The 20,903-nt window shown below is 34.9% G+C and overlaps 1 protein-coding gene across 4 annotated transcripts in view; it reads right to left on the reverse strand.

The window, feature by feature from the left end:
* LRRC49 (leucine rich repeat containing 49) overlaps positions 1-20,903 on the reverse strand; it is a 54,138-nt gene that overhangs the window by 19,940 nt on the left and 13,295 nt on the right. For all 4 annotated transcript variants that reach the window (XM_076348310.1, XM_076348309.1, XM_076348307.1 and 1 more), the window contains 3 exons: positions 16,747-16,890; positions 12,743-12,804; positions 6,046-6,193 (listed from right to left, as the gene is read on the reverse strand). In XM_076348310.1, coding sequence (XP_076204425.1) covers positions 6,046-6,193; positions 12,743-12,804; positions 16,747-16,890 — 354 coding nt within the window. The remainder of the gene's footprint in view (positions 1-6,045; positions 6,194-12,742; positions 12,805-16,746; positions 16,891-20,903) is intronic.

The raw sequence follows: 20,903 nt of genomic DNA on the forward strand, positions 1-20,903 counted from the left end.
ATTAATAATGCAAAATAAAAGTGTACTGTTCCTCAAGATATGATTCAAAATGTTAAGAACTACAAACATGCTTGTTGTGACAGCCATTTATCCCAATTACGTGTTACAGTTTACTAAGTTTGTGTTTACTTAAAAACCCTGAAGCCTTAAAATATAAACACTAGCAAACTACATTAGTGATATCTTTCTATAGAAAGTGGGTTAGAGTTGTTCTGTTTTGTTTTTTATTAAATCTCTTCATTTGACCTTGCATTTATGTTTTTTAACTTGGCTTCCTAAAGAAACAAGATTTTTATAATTTCAGTGTCTTAATCTTCTCTAATGACTTTTCAACACATTGAACAGACTAAATAACTTAAAGTATATTTAGAAGTCTCAAATTAAGTTGGTTTTTTTTCCCCTAGAAGTTTGATTATATAAAATTGGTACATAGAAAGAAGAGAAATGTAAACTAGCTTTCCCACCAAGGGAGAGGAAGCAGAAATTATCCATTCTATTTGGCAGAAAACAGCTGGCCAGTCAACATAGACTCAGCTCCAGACTAACTGAGGTACTGTGTTTCATACTGGGGAAGGTGAAAGTTAGAAAACAAAATGACACTAATCTATAGGAAATTAGCCTTCATTAATTTTATTCCTTTCAAAACAACTTAAAAGTTTTCTCTCAGCTTCCACAAATATCTCTTCTTACTCTATCTTCCATCTCAAAGCCTTCCCTTAATCCAGCCCAAATGCATACTTTATGACACCGTCTTCCATACATGAGGGTCTACTACCCTCATTCAAGTCAGACCAATACTTTCCCTGCCAACACAGTCTCAATACAAGGAATGAAATGAACTAATGCAAATCACGTTCTAACAAGAGTCTTTTATGACTAAGACTTCTTTCTTTATCAGGGGTTTATCCTAATTGCAGACATTTAAAAAATACTATTTCTTTTATAAAAAAGAAATTAGCTCAGCCTAAAAAGAAAATATTTCCTAGTTTTACTCAGTATTCATAACAGCAGAATGACAGAGAAAACATCTGAATTAAGATCAAGGGCCAAATCTACTTTTTATGGAAATCTATCTGTATACATTTCTTGATTAATCTTACACAACACATGCAATCAATCTTGAAAAACACAACATCCCCCCCAAACCCACAAAAAAACCCAAACAGAAAACTCAAAGTTATAAAACAAAGCCCTTACTAACCTTGCCACAATTCATTTTTACTATCACCCCTTCTCCTCTTTTAGCTCCAACTCTTTTGAAATTCTTCTTATCTCCCTTTTTCTTTGTTCACCCTCATTATTCTGCTGCTATTGTCCATAACTTTGTTTTGTCTTTAAACCAAACCCTGCTGGAGAAGGGGGGATGCTTTTCCAGAAGGTCGAAGTGCCAGATCATTACAAAAGGACTTGGATGTCTTCTTGTATATTGAGATCTCCTCCATTTATTAGTTCTCCACTTCCCATCTAAAAACTTACTAAATGGCTAAGAAGCCATCTTCACGGGGGGTGGGGTTGGGATGGAGCAGAGAGAGAAAAAGATGAAGGGGGAATAAACTTCCTAAAGAAGCAGAAGATTCACTTTCTGCAATGAGACTTTGAGGCTGCAGGTTTACTTTCTCCGTGTGAAGCAACAGTAGCGACAGAACACTAGAAGAATAAGGCACATTAAAGCTATTACCACCCTTATAAAAACTTCCCATTTGAGCTGTAGCAGAACTGTATCTGTAGCTTTGGCATGCTGATAGCTCCCCCTGCTGCCACATGAGCACTACCGTAACTGTAACACCACAGATTTTGGCCAAAACATCACAATGTCTTTCAAAGAGGTAACATCCAGCAAGACCTGAGAAGGATCCTAAAGAGACCACAGTGGAATGCATGTATTCTTCCTCACTACTGCTTTACTATTATTCAAACAAGTTCTTTTTCAACAAATTATACCTTTTAAGTGACAGGATAAAAAGACACCAAGTTAGCACACAAGGAATGCAGTATTTCATTCCCATAGTACATCTACCTTAAAATTATCCAAATAATTTTACTACAGATTAGAAACAGCTATAGTATACTTGATATAAACTACTTCAGGTAATGAAAAAAAATGAAAAATGAAATGAATGAAAAAATGGAGAATATGAAGAATGGCCTGGAATATACATTTAAGCTTTCAAGGCATAAAGAGACTCAACACAGTACACTTAAAATACACAAAATTCAGCTCACTTATACTTGCAGAAGGCAGACTACTTTTTGTTATGTATACCACAAAGGCTGATTTTACACAAGAATGAAGTAAGAATGTAAGGATGTTTCTAGTAGAAATATAGCCATGGAAAACAAGAAGTACAAAATTTGACAACTCATTCTTTAAGTGATATTTGACAATGAGATTTATCTTCCTTTTTTACTTTTAGTATTAATTTAGTATATTTTCGCAAGACTTGATTTAAGAGAGAGAATTATGATCCGCAAGAATGACTCTAGAAGTTCCTGAAGTATCTTATTTTCAAGTGGAAAGAAAAAAAAAAATTAGGGATCCTTCCCTAAAAAAAACCAGAACACTTCACAGTGGTGACAGAATCAATAACGAATTCTATTCTGCATAAAGCAATAGAACCTACTCCCTGATCAGCAGAGAAATGTCTAAGCAAATAATCAAAGCCAAACACAGCTCTCTTACTTTAAGCATCCAAAACCTATAAAACCTCAATGAAAAGAAGCAGAGTTTTACTGTTAAAAATATACAGCTTGTCTTTCAATTTGGGAACCACAGCACATTTTAAAAAAACATATATATATACACACACTATTATATACACACACACGTATAAAAACATATATATACTTAGCAAATTCTGTTGAGAAAGTGTATTTAAAGTGATGGATAGCAAGTGTTCCTGGTTAAATAATTTCTCAGTAAGGAATATGTACACATTTCATTCATATTTTAATATTTTATTACATGTCTGCAGACAATATCTGCTTACTGTTATGAAAGACTGGAGGAAAAAATGATAGGTCACAGCTAAACTGTAAGCACCACTAGATAGGTCCACTTTTGAAAAAGTTCAAACTACAAAACACATTCAAAAAGCTTCAATGCCCAGAAAAAAAAACCCATTATAGTATGTTAACCAAACAATGTAAATGACTACATATGCAACCTGAGCCTGCTTTGACTGTAGCACACTTCAATTTCACTTAAGCCTATTTCACTGAGCCATAAATCAAGCTGCATTAGTCCACCTTAGTTGTGAGGTAAAGGTGTAACTGTTACAGACAGTTACTGATGGTTAACACAGGTGACACACAGTAATCTGTCCAGCCACTGTAATTCAGCCTCCTCCCCACTCTTCAAGCCTCTATATTGATCTACCAAAGTTGGAGAAAGTAAAAGTTTTCCATTGAGTTGGTGTTTTAGATACACAATACAAAGTGGATGGGTTTTTCAGCTGAAAATCATCTTCTAGTGTGGACAATGAGTAAGTGTTTACAGTCATACAGTGAAACTTGTTACAGGTGACTAACCTCCACTGATTTCACCACCACTGGGTCCATGCCTCAGTGGTTTAAAGGCTTAAATCTTACATTAAAAAATGGCTTAGGAATGAGACGGCCTAAGAACATACCAACCTCCTCACGGGTCAGGGTTTAAAAGTTGTCATAATATGATGCAATCCCTTGAATAAAGGCAAATCTGCCCAGACTTAAGAAATATTAGAACAATTACAATGCAAAAAAGTTTTATTCCAAGTGCAGAGAATTTGATTTTCATGGCAGCTATATGTTTCTGAATAGTTCCCTAAGGCAGACGCAGTTACCACCAGACTTTTGCTCCGAGGTTCCCTTTCTCCAGAGAATCCTATAGAAAAGGCACCAAAGAGCATGTGTCTTCTTGAAAACCAATATTAATAAAGCATCAAAGTCTCTTACAAGCTTTTGAAAATATCCTTCAGATTTTATTCTTTCTTGAAATAATTTTCTTGTCCCAGTGAAGCCAGCAAGTAAAAGAAAAATTAAAAGCAGAAGTAACAATTGTGTAAAACAGTTCTCGAGCAGAAAAGCTTCTGAACAGGTTAGTGAAGAATTCCTAGTCAGAAAGAATGAACACTCTGGTCCAACTGTCAGTTCTTTACAAGACAAAACAACGCTTAAATTCAAAATCGTCTGGATGCTCTTCAGACTAATGAAGAAAAGATCCTATAAATGTAAGTAGAGTTTAGGTATACTAATCAAGTGAGAAAAAGCACATAGCCAATATTGTACTTCCATTCCCCTGCCAAGTTACATCTACTCTTACAGCCGATGGCAACAGTATGTTGCATTACTAAGCAGAATAGCTGGATTTGGTATTGCCAACTCTCTAATTTTATCACAAATCTCATGATACTTGTTATTTTTCTTAAAATCCCAGTTTCTTAGGTCATATGATTATCTGGGTAACACAGTTTTTATTGGAGAAAACATATAGCACCCTCCACATGGAGAAAATGTTAAAGTTCTCAAGGCTCAAAATCCAGAAGGCAAATAAAAAGAATGCAAAACACATTCTTTTTACAAGTAGATTTATGAGCAGCACAACCAGTGAAGCCTGGTTTTCTATGGCTTTTTGTCTTGTGGTTGATTCTCTGATGTTTAACAAGGTGTGAACCCAGATTAACTTTTTCCCATGGCTGTGCATTTCTAATAGCTTTTTCCCCATACAGATCCCACAGAGTCTAAAAATGAGTTTGAGCTCTTTCTGCAGTTTTTCCCATCACTTAGAGTTCTACCAGGATCTGTCTCCTCTCGAGAAGGGACAGGTGGGGGCGAGGGGAGGGAGAGACATTTTCTTTATGTGACTCAAGTTTCTGAAATAATACCGAGAAAACCATCTTTTTAAAAGCAAAGCAATTAGCAAGTATTCAATTAAGTTAGTATAAATTCACAAAAGAAAACAACCCATAGAATACTTGCGAACAAAGTATTTCTGATGCTGGGAGTAAAACTCTCACATCCCAAAGCACTTTATTTTTAAAATTAATGTTTTCCACATACATGTTATATTTTACATCATAATTGGCTCTATTTTATACTCATGGTGGATTGGCTACAGGACAACAGAATAGATGGTGAAACAACAGGTGCAACTTATAATGCAGTACAGCCTTTGTACAAAGCAAATGAGCGTTTAAAATAAGGTATATGTATCAGCACCTGGTCAAAAAAGATAACACCACAACACTGTTGCTTGTAAAGCATATTTATTTGTTATCTTGCTGTTGGATGCATTTCTCTTGTAAGAAGGTCATGCTTACACATCACTTTTGAGTAGACACAGAAGAATTAGCGTGGCTATTCCTATATTAAGAGATAAAATAGTTGACTTAATGATAAGGCCCCCAGTGATTGCCCTTCATCCTCTACCTTACAATGTATTTTCAAGAAGTCTGTGGGAGACTTAGTTGTCTGCAAGTCCTCTCTTCCTTATCAGGGTTACCTGAACTTGAGCAGCAGAAAGAGAAATGAATGGGGAGAGTAGGTTAGGTAAGGGAGGGAGAAATACAGACAGACACACAGAAACAGTGTGATCACCAGGTTTCCTTAGGGAGGCAGACTAAAGAAACCAACAAGATTTTTAAATGAAAGAAGACACCAATAACACCAATTTTAGGGTAAACAGATTATACCTTTGGAAGAAATATGCTGTTCCTTTTCAGCTATACAGCAAACCAGTAAAGACTGTGTTGAGAAAGTTCTAACCAAAAGCTTTGCAGATTCTCTCATGTCACATGGCAACTGATCACACAGTATTTACTAATGAAGAGTTTAAGCATTTAAAAATAAACATGTCAAAAAATTAAAAAAGCACACCCTTACGTAATACTGAACAAAAGAAAAAAATGTTAAAGTTTTAAATATTGTCATGTCTAGACACCATTCAATTCCACACTAAATTAAGAAAAGATGGTGGTATTTTTAATACACATATATACACAGAAAACCCTACATTTTACTTCTGAATTTAAGGATCTAGTAAGTTTGACGAAAACAGAAATTTCTTACTGTGATTCTCTTCATATCTAGCTGTCGGAGTTGCATCATATGATGGAGAACAGTGTGTTTGTACCATGTCTCCTGAGCTATTGGATTGCCATCAAGGGTGATATCTGACAAAGATGAGGAATCAGCAAGGCACAGAATATCCTCAAAACTGTAACCAAAAAAGTTTAAAGTTTTAATGTCATAGAGTAGGAATAATTTTGAGATGGAAGACTTTATTTCTTAAGGATAGAACATTACTATTTACCTGTACTGAAAAAACCCCACCCATCAATATTGTGTATGATAAATCAAATTATAAGTATGTTGAAATACCAACAGCTGCTGCTGTTAAACTTTTTAATCTCTTCACATACAGGTAAAGAGATGCAGAATAAGGAGAACTTGTTAACTATGGGAGTATAGTTATACCTAAAAAAACTAAAATAGGATAGATATCAACTCATATTCAAAAAAATAATACAAGGTGTATTTGCTATCAAAGCCAGCATGAAAACCACAGAAGATACAAGAAAAAAAGCCAACCACAAATATCACAGAATGATCCTGGGTGTTTGCGACATCATTAAATATCGGAAGAAAAACAATTACAAAAGTATCATACTATCTTCAAAAACAGATCTGTCTATTGTTCCGAGTTCAGTCTACAAACACTAACAAGTTGGCTTTTTAGATAACATCTGATTTCCTGACAAAAATAACTGGGCTATGTGAAATGTATTTAGAGATGTACAGCCTGTATCATGTTCCTTTCATTGAAGATGGAATGTGAAAAGAAAGCAGCTGACTCAGATAAATAGTATTTTTAAACAACAGAGAACTATTTAACTTGATTTCAAAAAAAGCTGAACAGTTATAGAAGTAAATATGACTCCCTAGTACCTTTTAAGAAATTGATTACAGTGCATAAATGTACAAATGTGCACCCATCCTTATACACTTTGGCCTTCAAAAGTCAAGTCTGTGTTATGAAGTTAAGTAAGTTCAAGTGGACAGTATGAAATAATTTGACTTGGTACTTTTGAGAATGAAGTTAAAAACACTGCAAATTACAAAAGAATCAATAATAATCACATAAAAACATAAACAGAGGATCACTTTATTAGATAAACAAATACTTAATGACATTCTGAAATAAGAGACCATTTCTGAAGTGAAAAATAGGGAGTTATTGCCTTTTTTTTTATATTCTGCCAATCTTACTGAGTGCATGAACTGGTTATAGTTCTTCTCACTCTTGGTGGCAGGAAAAGTCTTCCTCCACTAATACTTGGAAGGATACCAAACTTTAAGTATGGCCTGAACTTCGGGATCAGAAATCGTATGCAGTACAGATGTTCATATTAAAGACTCATTCAATAAAGTGGCAACTGCCTTTATCATTTGTATCACTCAGCTTTCAAAAAAGCATACAATAATCTGCTGAGGACTAACATTCAGCTGCAAAGGGCTTCAGATCTACCAGAATGTCAGATTTTAAAATCAGGTATCTCTGAAAGATTCTAGGTATTAGATAAAACAATTTCTGCAACAACAACAAAAAGATATATGGATAAAATATAAAAATAGTATCGCCAAATAGCAATCAGTCTCAACCAGCAGAAGAAAGGCCTGGATACCAACATAAGCTAGCAGGAGTGAAGAAAAGAAATCACCCAGTACGGTTTTCAAGAAAACCACTGCAATTAGTACAGCATGCAAGTAACTTCTATACAATATACCCAATGGAAGCAGCAGAAAAATGACAGAGTGAAGTGGAAGATACTACTACCTTTCTGCTTAGTGTATTAAAACAATATAAGAACTGATGGAAAATGAACCATATACAGATTCCAAATGAAGGCAGTGAAGATACTTAGCATATCTGAAGAATTAGGTGTTTTGTACATATAGTTGACAAGTTTGATTATAATTTTCTGCTTCTTTTTGTGATCCAGTTTCCCTTCCATAAAACAGCTTGTGTAACCACATTTTTAGAAGATCAGGCTGACATATTACTTAAAATACATACTCAATATGTCCTGAAGATAAAAGATAATCTTCCCAAATAACAAAGAAGTTAGTAAAGTAAACTCGTAAACATGTCAGCATAAGAAAAGATAACTGAATTTCCATTGGGCTAGAATAGATTTTGCTTGACAAATACGAAAATTTTCTGGTCTTCAAAATTAGTTTCAAATAACGTAAATATATTTATTAAAAGCATTAATAAAAAAAGCTCCAAGCACTTACCATTAAACATTTAACCAAACAGTACTTCTGCCATTATATATGATTTACAGATTTTTAATAAAACCAACCTCTTCAGGAAATGACAGAAAAGTTGAAAGTTTGCTAGTGTTTTCAAGACCTTCCACTTATACATACTGCTGTGCTTTGAAATTCTCAGTGCTTCAGCATACCAGAACATTCATTCTGGAGCTAAAACAGATGTGCTTGCTTTATCCTGCCTTTGGCTGCCCTATTAGCAGCTCAATTTTAGAGCAAAACAGTAGTGCAAAATAGCTATGTTTTCACATCTTTGTACACACATACGAAAAATAGAGCTTTAGAAATTCAATGTAGAAAACTTAATATACTGTACTTGTCACACCGGCATCCCAATCCTAAGCCAAGCAAAGCTTTAATGTAATACACTTACCAAACAGACTGCATACTTTACAACCAAGCTTCTGTCTGCTTCCCAGCATGCAGACTGCTGTGACAGAGCCAAGTGGTGACCACCCTACGGGAATCAGAGGCCACATCTCAATGCTTTCTAGCCTCTGTTCACCACAAAGGAGTCTTTAACCTGCTCATGAAATACAAAGCAACTGTGGATGATGCTGTTTCAGACTGCCTCAGTCAATCTTCTCGAGTGGAAGGTCTGCTTCTCTTTCCAAAAGACCACCTCCTGCAGGAGTCCCACCAAACTACAGCAACCATGTCTCCTTCCCTGTCCCTCTTTCTTCCTAAATGAATTTATCTTTGCTAAAAATGGTAGTTTCAGCAACACAGAAAAAAGTTGTGAATTTGGGCTAAATTATCAAAAACTGTTTTCTGGAAATCTTTTCAGAATAGATCAGTTCTACATCTTGTGTGCATGCTCAGAGTCCTGCATCCAACTCTTCCCTCTGCCAGAGGGGATGCAAACCCACTTCTGCCTCATACGAGAACGTGGCAATTACTAAGCAGCAGAGTATTCTGAAGTAGTGTAAACTCAACCTCCACCAGTGATACGCATTCACATTTACAAATTTAGTAGGCAAGAACAGGACACAGGAACACTTGTCCTCTGTTACCGCCTACTTGCTTAGGAAGACAGTTGTTCCTTCTCTATACATTTGCATCAATGTATAGAGAATATATATTTTTTAAATATAAATATATATTTTTTAAAGCACGTTCCATATGGGGAAAAGCTCTGGAGAAGAGAAGGAGGGTAACATACTTGCTATAGTCTGATAGAACACCCAAGAGGGAACTGTATGTTGAAAAAACATTCAGTCAAAGAAGAAAACTTGGGTTTTCCCAGGTTTCTAACCACTAAACTACTGATGAAAACAGATGTTACCACAGTCAACCTTTCATTTCCCTTGTACTGTTTTTATTCAAGTATTTAACAATGTATTCGTAAATTTTCATTCTGCTAAGAAAAAAAGGTATTTTCTTGTTTTTATTAGGCTAAGAACATTCCTTCTCTCAGGTTTCTAATTCAGCAACCAAGTGAAGAAAAACAATTACATGTCCTTTGAGCTTGTATCCAACTTCTTCCATATGGCTAGACAACATGCCTTACTAAATGAAAAAGCCAACAGAGTGCTGACCTGGACAGCAGTGTAACATTGAAAATACGTATTTTGTTTCCAAGATTAAAAAATGGTCTTCCCTGGTTTCACATTTTGAAACATGAGCAATAACCCTCTTTCTGAATCTCAGTGGCATATCTTTCCTGAAGAAAAGTTTCTGTAATCTCTTCCCACTACCACATGACAAATTTAAAATGGAATTTCTCCCCCTTCTTTATAACTAGTTCTAGAGATATATATTACCTTCAGCCATCAGCTATGAATGCCTTCAGTTTGTAACTGCTAAATTTTTGGGGGCTGAAGCCAGAAGTAGGACTTCTTTTGTTTCAGATCAGCATCAACTTCTACAGCGTTCAGTTTTAGCTTATGTTATCTTGCCAATACATCCTTTTTTACTAAAAGCTCTGCAGAGAAGCAGCAGCATTCTGAGGCCTCCTCTGAAGCATGAGGGAAAAAGAACGTCAGTGATTAAACCCATGATAGGGTCTCATGCCTTAAATAGTGAAAATTTTTAAAAGGCATTCCCAAATCTTTTACTGAAATATTAATTCATATATGTCAGTATGTATCAATTTAAGACTCAAGGATTTTTGTTGACATACAAAAATAGGAAGCAGCGAAACTTTCCATGGGAGCATTGCCTTAAAAAATGCTACTTTATTTTATTAGTGATCACTTAAAAAAAATTTAATGAACATGTAACATCAATAAATCCAGGTTTTGCAATATACTTTGTTGTTTGTTTCCATTTGCAGGTTCTCTCTATGCACCTACAGATAAATGAATTAGAATATCTGTGTATCAATTTGACTGTCTAAAAGAAAAGTCAGTTGTATAGACACAGCTGTTTCTAGGAAAAATAATTTTTAAAATTACCGCACGGCACCCACTAAACCCAGGTAAGTGACTCAAAACCACACAAAATCATTTAAAAGGACTGTAGGAATGTTCAGATGTAGGCCAGCAATTCACTAGTATTATAGTTGCATATAACTTCTTCAGTCAGTTCATAGAGTATCAAGCCAAGTATCAGAACACAGATGGTCATAAGAATACTTTTATATTTAATCATTTTCCTGTTAGAAGACATATCTACTACATAACTCAAAATCAGGAATTAATGGGTTTTTTAGCCTTCAAAACTGCAGTATGCAATAGAAGGTTATTATTTCAAAAACCCAAGCTAAATGTGATCATCAAAAGAAATTTTTCATTTGTTTGTTTGTTTTAAAATAATGTCTGGCAAATAAAGAGTTAAACTGATCCATCCACCTACCTACCTGCATATGTATATGAAATTTATAGAAGAGCAATGTCTTTCATTTGATATTAGGTTTTATTTTTATACCTATTCCAACTACGAATTAAAATCAAATTATATATTTGCATGAATGTTCTAAATAAGTATTTCCAGCTTACATGAAAACTAAGACTAGATCTATCAATAGTTCAACTGAAGTCCCAATGAATAAAAGACAAGAATCATGATAAACTACCAAGAAGCAAGCTAATGATTACATAAAGTTTGAGAAATCTACTTTAAAAACCTCACAGAAAAACTGAAACATTTTTCCTTCTTTGAACACTGTAAAAATAACATGAATTTGCACAAAACAACATGAGAAAGGAGTCAGAAAGCTACACAACACATACCAAGTATGTAAAAAGATACAGAAATTCCACTGACTGCAGTGATGCTCCCTGATGGCAAGGGAGCCAGCTACTGCAGTCCCCTCATTGTTCTTGCCAAGCTAAGACATTTTAGAAAAACAGAAACAAAAGGCATGTTTCAATTCTGGAAATTATTCAAGAGAGGCAAAATGCTAAGGCCCTCTCTAGCAGATTAATTAAGGGAAGGGCATATTAAAGATTCCTGCAGTTCATCTCTGACTTTTTTTTTTTTTAATGCTTAATACCCATGAGTATTTAAGGAGATCTACTGCATTGGTACTTTAAGAACCTAAGGAACACAGACAAGTAGGTTGGAGCTGTCTGCAAAAAACATAATGCAGGTCAATTTAAAATGTTCAAGTAGCTATTACAATAAAAGCTTATACTAAGTATAACATTCTACAGAGAAAGCAGATACTGGAAATACTGTGCTGTTCTTGTGGTAATTAGAACATGAAGCATCTTTCCCCTATCCCACATTAAATTATTTAATTCTAAGCGAAGAAGGCTGGTGGTGATTAAGGGATTAAAAAAAAAAAAAAGACATACCAAACTGAGGATAATGCAGGCACTTTTTTTTTTTTTTAAATATTGGCACTAGGATGCAGACTCCAAAAATACACGAATTGAAAAAGCATAGAAGACAAACATTTCTATCTATTTATAACAACATGCCCTTAGTTACTTGAAACTATAGAAGCCCTGCTTTGAAAGTTGAGCTATTCTGCTTCTGCCATCTGGTTTGAAAGAGAAATAACCATGAATATGCCTTTCAGACTTTATTAATATATGGACAAGTAAAATACAAGCATGCAATAATCTAATCATCATAAGCAGAAACTGACTCAGCAGTTTGTGTAACTCCATAAATACAGTAACGGTATGTCAAATATAATGTGTACTTCGTGTAATGTTGCTTTAACAGATATCTAGTTTAACAGTAAACCAACATATTTACAAAACTATTTTTAATTTTGATCATCATTGTAAACAGTATGATAATTTTTAAATTTAAAATGTAAGTTTCTTGGTAGAATACTCATAGCACAACTACATTTAAATGCAAAGGGTTTCAAGAATTTTTATGTTTAAAGGAGAAAATACACAATGGCTTGATTATATTATCTCATGTTAGAAAAAAAAATGTCTGCACTCATAGTGTTTGAATTTAAATTTTAATGAAATACAGCTCCAATAGGATACTTCAAATTACTGATAGGAAGCAAACTTATTTCCCTTACCTAGATATATTGTTGAAGCTGAGGAAGAGACGCTGAAGACGGGGCAAAGTATCCACATCTTTCTAGAAGGAAAGATAGAGGCATAAATTCAGTAGCTGAAAGTAGCTTTTGAACCTCTCTGCTTTGCCTGATGAAATACTTCCATTTCTATACACTATAACCTTGCTGCAACATTGATTTCTGTTGAACGTGCAGCTCCATTTCTCCCTAGTGCAGACTGCAAGGGAGTGTTTCAGTGCAGATATCCACTCTGCAGAACAAGCTGCATCACTTGCAAAGCAAATGATGTTAAAGAAAAGAGGATAAGGCTGCTGCTGGTTTCTGAACAGGCTTTTGGGAAATAAGCCAAGGTGTTGTCTCAGCATTTAAGCTGCAGGATAAACACACTGTAAAAAAAAAAAGTTTATTTTGTGACCACGCTGAAATAAGGTTTTTGAAGTGCAATACAGCAGTGCAATTAGCACTACCAAACAGTAGTGACTCTTCTGCCAGAGAATGATCGGAAGGACTCTATCACCTTTACAATTAAAATTTATAAGCAGGAATGAGCTTCCAGAATGAGTAATTGTGAATTTAATATATGCCACTAAAGACCTTTGCAGAAAACCTCTAGATAGCAAATAGCTCAAATATTAGTAAGATGGAACATACTGAGTAAGATCAAACTTCATTTATGAAATATAAATCCATAATGGCCAGACAGCACAGTCTGCAGTGATTCATATACCATTCAGACCGCACACATAACCCCTCAGTTTTAAGCCTGCATCTCCTTACCCTACTAAGGAGCATATTCCAACTTGCAACCAGTGGACAAAAACCTGTTACTTACAGCATGGGGAAGTGTCACAGGGCTCACTACCTTGATTTTAGCCACAAAATCAAATCTACAGCCCTTCCTCCCTCCATCTGATTTGTTACATGTCTACACAGCATTCCAGAAACAGAAATAGTTTATTCTATTCAAACAGGTGAACACAAGGCAGCTCTAAACTAACTGTGTAGCTGCTATTAATGCAACGGTGAATGTGAGCTAACAAGTATTGCTGAGAGTCATAGCTCTGTATGCAATAAGGAGGGCTCATTAGCTCAGGTCTGCAGTTGCAAAACTACTGGTTCAGAGCTGTTCTGAATCCTCCCAGATCAGACTATGGAAAGATTGAGTTCACAACAGAATTACATCTGGACACCCGCTCTGTCCCTAAGGCTACTTAGTGTTGATGCTTAAAGGGGTGGGTGCGTATGATACAGGTGGATATACAAATGACGGCATTATAGGGTTGTGCACAGTAATTCTTAAGCAGCAAGGATTTTAACTAATCAAAGAATCTTGCATTGGAGAATACAAAGCAATTTCCCCGAAGACAAATTTCCATAACTAGCATGATATGTTGCTGTCCTGTAAAATATGTTGCAAGTCTCACAGGTGTGACAGCAAACACATTAAGTAGGACAAAAAAAAAAGGCTCCAGCTACTTCAGTTTTTAACAAAGTCATAAAGGGCAGCAGACATACAGGGCAAGAGTTCTTTTGTGAAAAGATGGTGAACACCTTGACCAGTCCTCCTTCAAGTTTAAGATCAAGCTGTAGATGACAAAAACCAAAATTCTAAGCTTTTAATAACTCAAAGCAGCCAAGCAGGTCTGTTTTTCAAACAAAATATAGTTCATCTTAACAGTGTGGACCCTAACTCACAACTGGATGGAAAGTAAATAGACATTCTATAATTCATGGTATGTATAGATCGTGCTTTTAACGCCATACAAGACACTTTGTAATCATTTATTCTGTTTGCTGTTCTTCAGAATAGCCAGACTTCTTGAAGACACATCCAATCCCATAAAATATTATTCTGCTATAAACCAAGCCTCAGGACTGCCTTTCTAAATCCTACAGCTTTGCACTAACTACAGTTTATTCTTACAAAAAAACTACTTGTGATTCAAGGATTTCCAGTCTCTAATTAATACCTCAAAGACAAAAAAATGGCCCCAAAATTGCTAATCTAAGGCCAGTGGATTGTAAGAGATTATTATATGTTTAATTGCTCAAACAAACTATAATCTAGTTGGATAACTTGAATTACTCAAGTTATATATTAACTGCAAGTATATCTACTATATACATATATAAGGAAGGTTCACAAAAAATGTATGAAAGAGAAAGTTATTTAAATTATATTGATTTTGTTTCATGATTTTGGGAGGGCAAACTTTTTAAAATTGAGGTTAGATTCTTTCATTTAAAGGAATAATCAGGTTTAAAAAGCTTGATTCATAGCGATAGTGTTATAGTAACTAAAACACAGTCCAGAAACTAAAATACAGAAACCAAATTCTTCTAATGAACTTAGAGTGAAAATTTTGCAGTTAAGTGCTACATCATAACTACATCATGATTAAAATGACACCTGCCCCGCTGCACAGTCAACCATAAGAAAACCTAAACCTCATCTTGAAGGAAAGAAATCTAAACCCCCTCCCTCAACTACTCAAGTACTCCAGCAATAATATAACAATATCTTGGATATTCTTTCTATAAAATGATATATTTGTTTCTATGTTTCTGGATTTTCAGTAATTTCATATTGCAGCGGATTCTGAATTTCAACACAGAAGTAGCACAGCTTTCATTTTTTCAAAAAAATTAAAACAAATTTAAGTAAAAAAGTACATGTACATTGCTGTGCACAGAGAAAAAGACAACACCTATTATTAAAATAAGAAAAATATTTTATTTTAGGAAAGAGACTTATATTTACTTTAGGTTTCAGACAGTATGACGTGTCCAAGACTTGACTTCGTATGATTTAAGAGTCCTTCTCTAGAGGAAGGAGAGTTAGTGTCATACTTGCTAAAATCACCATCCAATTAAAAACAAACCAAAAACCAACACACTCCCCACACACCATTCCATTAGAATTTAACCAGGATTAAAAAAAAACACATAAAAACCACACCCACAACAAAAACAATTAGACAAAATAAAGTACTTCCCTGAACAGAACATCATCTTCTGAAACACTGTCTCTGGCCAGGAAAGATTAAAACATTGAGATACAGCAGAGTCCAAGCCTGTAACTCACTAATTTAAATTTCATGCCAATTCTCCATTTGTGACAACAGGAAGCAAGGAGAAAGTATGAACTACACATGAAAGGAGTGAAAAGGCAGCAGCTACAAGCAAGGAAGCGAATTCTAGGTAACTTAACTGATGTAGGGGGAAAGTACAGTAACAGAACCAGCAATGAGCAGAAATTTCTTATTTTTTTAAGTGTAAAAACAATTCATATATGGCAAGTAGCAGAAATTCGACAAAGGAAAGGCTCAGCAGCAATAGGAAACCAAGAACTAAAGGAATTATGAGGGCCAGAAAAATATAGCTGTTTAAGTAGACTTACATTATTATTTTAAAGAGGGCTTGTTCAAATAATCTACTTGCCATACCTGAACTACAACTCATAAATTGCAAAGTGAAAAGCTTTATTTTTTAGAACATAAAGACTTACAATGCTAGGTTAAAGCTTCAATTGGGAAATTCTGCTTTTAAGATCAATACCTATTTTCTCTGCATTTGCCCCAGAAATATTCATAAGGAGATGAACTTTAAGACAGTCTGACTGCTTAGTTGAGCTACAAAAATTGAGAGGGTTGTTTCTAGGAAACAAACTTGTATGGAAGAAAAGTAAATAAATTTGTACATTAGAACCACAAAGCTTCTTCAGAATCTTCCCCCGCCCCTCATAAACTGTCAAGATTTGAATCACTACAAGTGATCACATTTAAACAAAATAACACCAAAAATAAATTGTTTTTTTCACCTTTATGTTGTAAAAGTAAGTATTGCAGCAGAACAACATAAGCAACACAATACGGGAAAACACAAGATTTCACAAATCTGAAATGCTGATATGGTTTAAACAAGTTACAGTAATAGTGCATTTTGTTAAAAACTAAGGAAAAAAGAAAAAGAAAAGAGAAAAAGACAAGAGTTTTGTTCCTTACTATAGCAGAGACTTGATTATGACGAAGGTTGAGCTCTGTGAGCGAATCCAGTCCATTAAGGTTTTCTACAATGGTTAGTAGGTTTCTGGCAAGGTTTAACACTCTCAGTTCACTCAGATGACTGATGTTTTCTATTGTAGTGATCTGTGAAAAAGGTATAATTATAAACATGCATACTGTGTTTTATATAGATATACAAGATACATGTAGCACATACTTTTTTTTTTTAAAAGTATACATGAACAATCAGCTTAATACAATAGTGTGCTGCTTGTGTATTTTTCTAAACCATGATAATCATGTCAAATTGCTGAAAACAAGCTACAGTCTGCTAGAGATTACGTACTAGTATCCTCTTCACTAATATCTTTCTACTCATACTGCAGTAAAATCAGTCAACACTTCCTTCCTTACCATCAGAAATTAGGTTACTTCAGCTGTGCTGTTCTGTAGCAGCAACCTCAAAGACACCATAAAACTAAGATGACACTGATGATATCATGGTATGCCTAAATGGGGAAATTTCGTGCATGGCTGATCCTTAATTTGTCTGCAAAGACACTCAAACACACATCTGAATCTCCTGCTACCTATGCTACAAGAATACGCGGCATCATATCTCCCTACCATCACAGAACTCTGCACCAATTTCCCTTCATGCCTCTTAAAAAGCCAGTAGCAGCATTCACAGCTCTGTCTACAGGAGCTCCACAGGCAGACTTTCCAGCAGGTCATGAGGACAGGAACCTGCTGGGAGTCAGGGGCAAGGAGCAGCCACAGCCCTCTGGAGAAGAAAGCAATTATTCTGAAATTGGAACTTGTAAAGAAGTTTTATGAGCAGGTAATTGCTAGGATCAGTAAGACATATGCAAAAGTTAGAAAAGAAAGCAGCAGCATCCTTAGTTTGGATATACAGCACGTTTGCTTTACAGTCCCCAGCACTTCTTTGGTAATTCATGGCTTCCTGTGATTAGAAAATGGAGGGATCAAACAAAGCAACTAAACTACAGTAAACAGGCAGCTGCCCAAGGTTTGTTTTTATACTTAATACCCTGTTTTAAAGATTCAGGTGATACTGGGGGGGAAGAAAAAAAAAATCATCAAAAGAGTAATAATAGCTACTGCCCCTTAATTTTATTTTTGACTTCTAGAAATGCAACCGTGTTTTACAAAGACATTCATTATTGCTTTGTTGACACAATCTGGGTTCTGCTGTTTGTATTTCTCAGACCGATCTACTCAAGGATCTCTATCCAGATATTTGTTTCTCATATACTTATTTCTCATAGTGGTCTGGGATCTGTCCTCCGGCATCCATCCAGACATTTACGCAGGACTTGCATACAGCAACGTATCATGGAGAAGATGAAGTATTGCCACTGCACAGGGGGATATTCCTATCATATTCTTACTGAAATCCATGCTATATGGCAGAAAGGAGGCAGCAAGTTTTCCTGTGGAAAAGACTTCAGCCTTCCACAATGTGTGGCAGTGCATCCAAGGATACAGTGCACAAAGCTAGTAACAAGTATAATGAATTCCCTTTCAATTGGAAAGATCATCTGTAAGCTCCCTTCAACACCCTCTACTCGGGCACACTATTCCTCCTCAAAGCTGCCAACAGCAATTAGATGCAGCCAAGCAAGATAGCGACTGGTGTCACACACCTTCCCAGTGATAATGAACTTTCTGATGCTTTAGACCAGTACAAATCTGGCCGTGCCAATTTCCAGAAAGTGTCTAGCAGCTCCTGGAATGGGAGAAGAGGTAACATAGCTGTTATTTAACAGTTTCAGAACACGTAATGTTGTTGGTAATTTTCATATATATACACACACACACATATGTGGACACATATATATGTATATATCTAAGTCTACGACGTATGACTGGAATATGCTGCTGTAAAAAATATTTCAGCAATTTTTCCATTAAAAATTATACAAAAGTAGATAGCAAAACCAAAATTAAATAACATCTTAAACCAACTTTTGATTCAACTGCTAATTAAACTATTATGCATCACCCATTTATGTGTATTACATACAGAAAATAAAAATTATCAGGATACAAAAATATTATGGCAAAAGGAACAGAAAATACCACCATTTAGAACAATATATTTAGACAGAAAGATTTGTAAAAGCAAAGCCAAGAGCAGATGGTTAGCATGAAGAGCAGAGACCTCTGCAGATGTCTGCTTAGCTAGAATTACAGCATGCCACAAAGTAGAATATTAATCCTGGCATTTTACTATCGCAAAGATATGATTACTATCGCTATCGCAAAGATATGATTTCATCAGCTATGTATAGAGATACTCTTTACCACTTTGCTAAGTTTTAAGATTAACTCTACTGGATTTTTGTCAGTTTCAATTACGCAAGCACGCATGAAGATACACCAGCTTTTAGTACGTACTATTAGGTACAGATTAGATAACAAGCCATTATCACCTCTTTTTACAGCATTCAAATAATATTTCTTTTACTAAAAAGAAATTATATCTATGACTATTTCCTATTAATTATAAATAAAGGATTATTATTAACCATTTTTAGTTGCTTTTTCAAATACATGTCAGACTTTACATGTAAATATTGAAGAAAAACACTTCTATTTTCTTATTTGCTTGTATGTTTGAATACTTAGCTATGAAATAGATTTATTTCAGAAGATTGTTATGCACCACATTAATTATTGATGAGTGATTAACTGCACAAAAGTTGCATCTTTTAACACACATTTCTGAAATTATCGAAGAGAAGTCCATACCTGAAAAATCAAGTTGCATTTTTTCCTTTTACTTATATCCTTGACCTTTTGGCAAGGAAAATGATTCACAGAATTAAACAGAACACAAAAAATAACTCTAATGACTTTTTAAAATTTAAAGCATTATAGAATAAATTTCATTCTAAAAGTTAGAATGAAATTCAAGGTCAACTTGACTCAACTTTAATGCACTAGTTCACTGGAAGACAGAGTGAAGTCCATTTTACCCTACCTAAAATAAAAAGGTTTTAAAGAGATTTATATGGAACATATACTGTTTATACTATCTACCTTGACAGCAAAGATCAAGCCAACAATCAGGGTACTCTCCATACACTATTCAGAGTGCTTGGAAGCACACTATTTAGAAATTAAATGTTTAGTTCAAAATTAAATGTAAGTTGTAGTGCGTTAAATATACCATGCACACAATCATGTGCAGGGTCTCTGAATGATGTAGTATTATATGTCCATATTACAGTGTTAATAACCATAGAAACAGAATCTCTACATAAAAATTTAATTAAATGTTATTAAGATGCTTTATTTTCTTACAATTTTTTAGTGGGCAGTATTAAAATCAAAAGCCTTACTAAATCATGTAGGAAAACAGGCAAAGAGTGGTAATATGACAAGGGAATTCACATTTTGTCCTTTTTGTAAAGCGTAGGCATTGAATGCAATATTTCATTAGGCATTACATTGATACTTTTTTTTTAAACTTCTTTTGGATATTTATTATATGAAGTGATTTTCTTTAAGCAGTAATGCATTTAAAAGCTTGATTTGGAAAAAAAAGAAATCATACAAGGTTTATCATTAAGCACTGTGGAATACTACACCACAGTGTTCTAAAGCACATCCAGTTCCCAGTACATTTCTCACTTGGGCAGGAGGAGTCTCAAAGTTCAGACCAAACCATATTATCCAAAAAACCCAGCACCCAAATAAATAAAGATATTTTCCCAAAAGTGAACAAAACCAAAATTCTCCTCCTCCTGTTTTTCCTCACCTCCAACCTCCCGGAAACATTCCGGTCTTAGAAGTTTCACAGTCTGCATTCCATCTATGGGATTGATTTACACCCCGAGAGGGAGGGAGGGACGGACTAAGACTGAAACAGGAATCTAGCTTTCCTCTTAACTGCTACTACTCCATGAACATTAACAAAAATAAGTAATTTCTAGCTAGGCTCTAGCACTATTTTTTAAAAATAAGATTAGTAATATTGATATTCTGGCCATAACCTATTTGAGTATTTATATTCTGCACCTATTGAGAGTGACTGCTGAGACTTCTTACCTTATGTAGAACTATTGTATATAATGAAAGAGTTAGGGTTTTTTGTTGGCTTTTGTTTGCATTTCAAATACCTTTGATAT

This window comes from Aptenodytes patagonicus, chromosome 10 (assembly GCF_965638725.1).
Source record: "Aptenodytes patagonicus chromosome 10, bAptPat1.pri.cur, whole genome shotgun sequence".
NCBI classification, from domain to species: domain Eukaryota; kingdom Metazoa; phylum Chordata; class Aves; order Sphenisciformes; family Spheniscidae; genus Aptenodytes; species Aptenodytes patagonicus.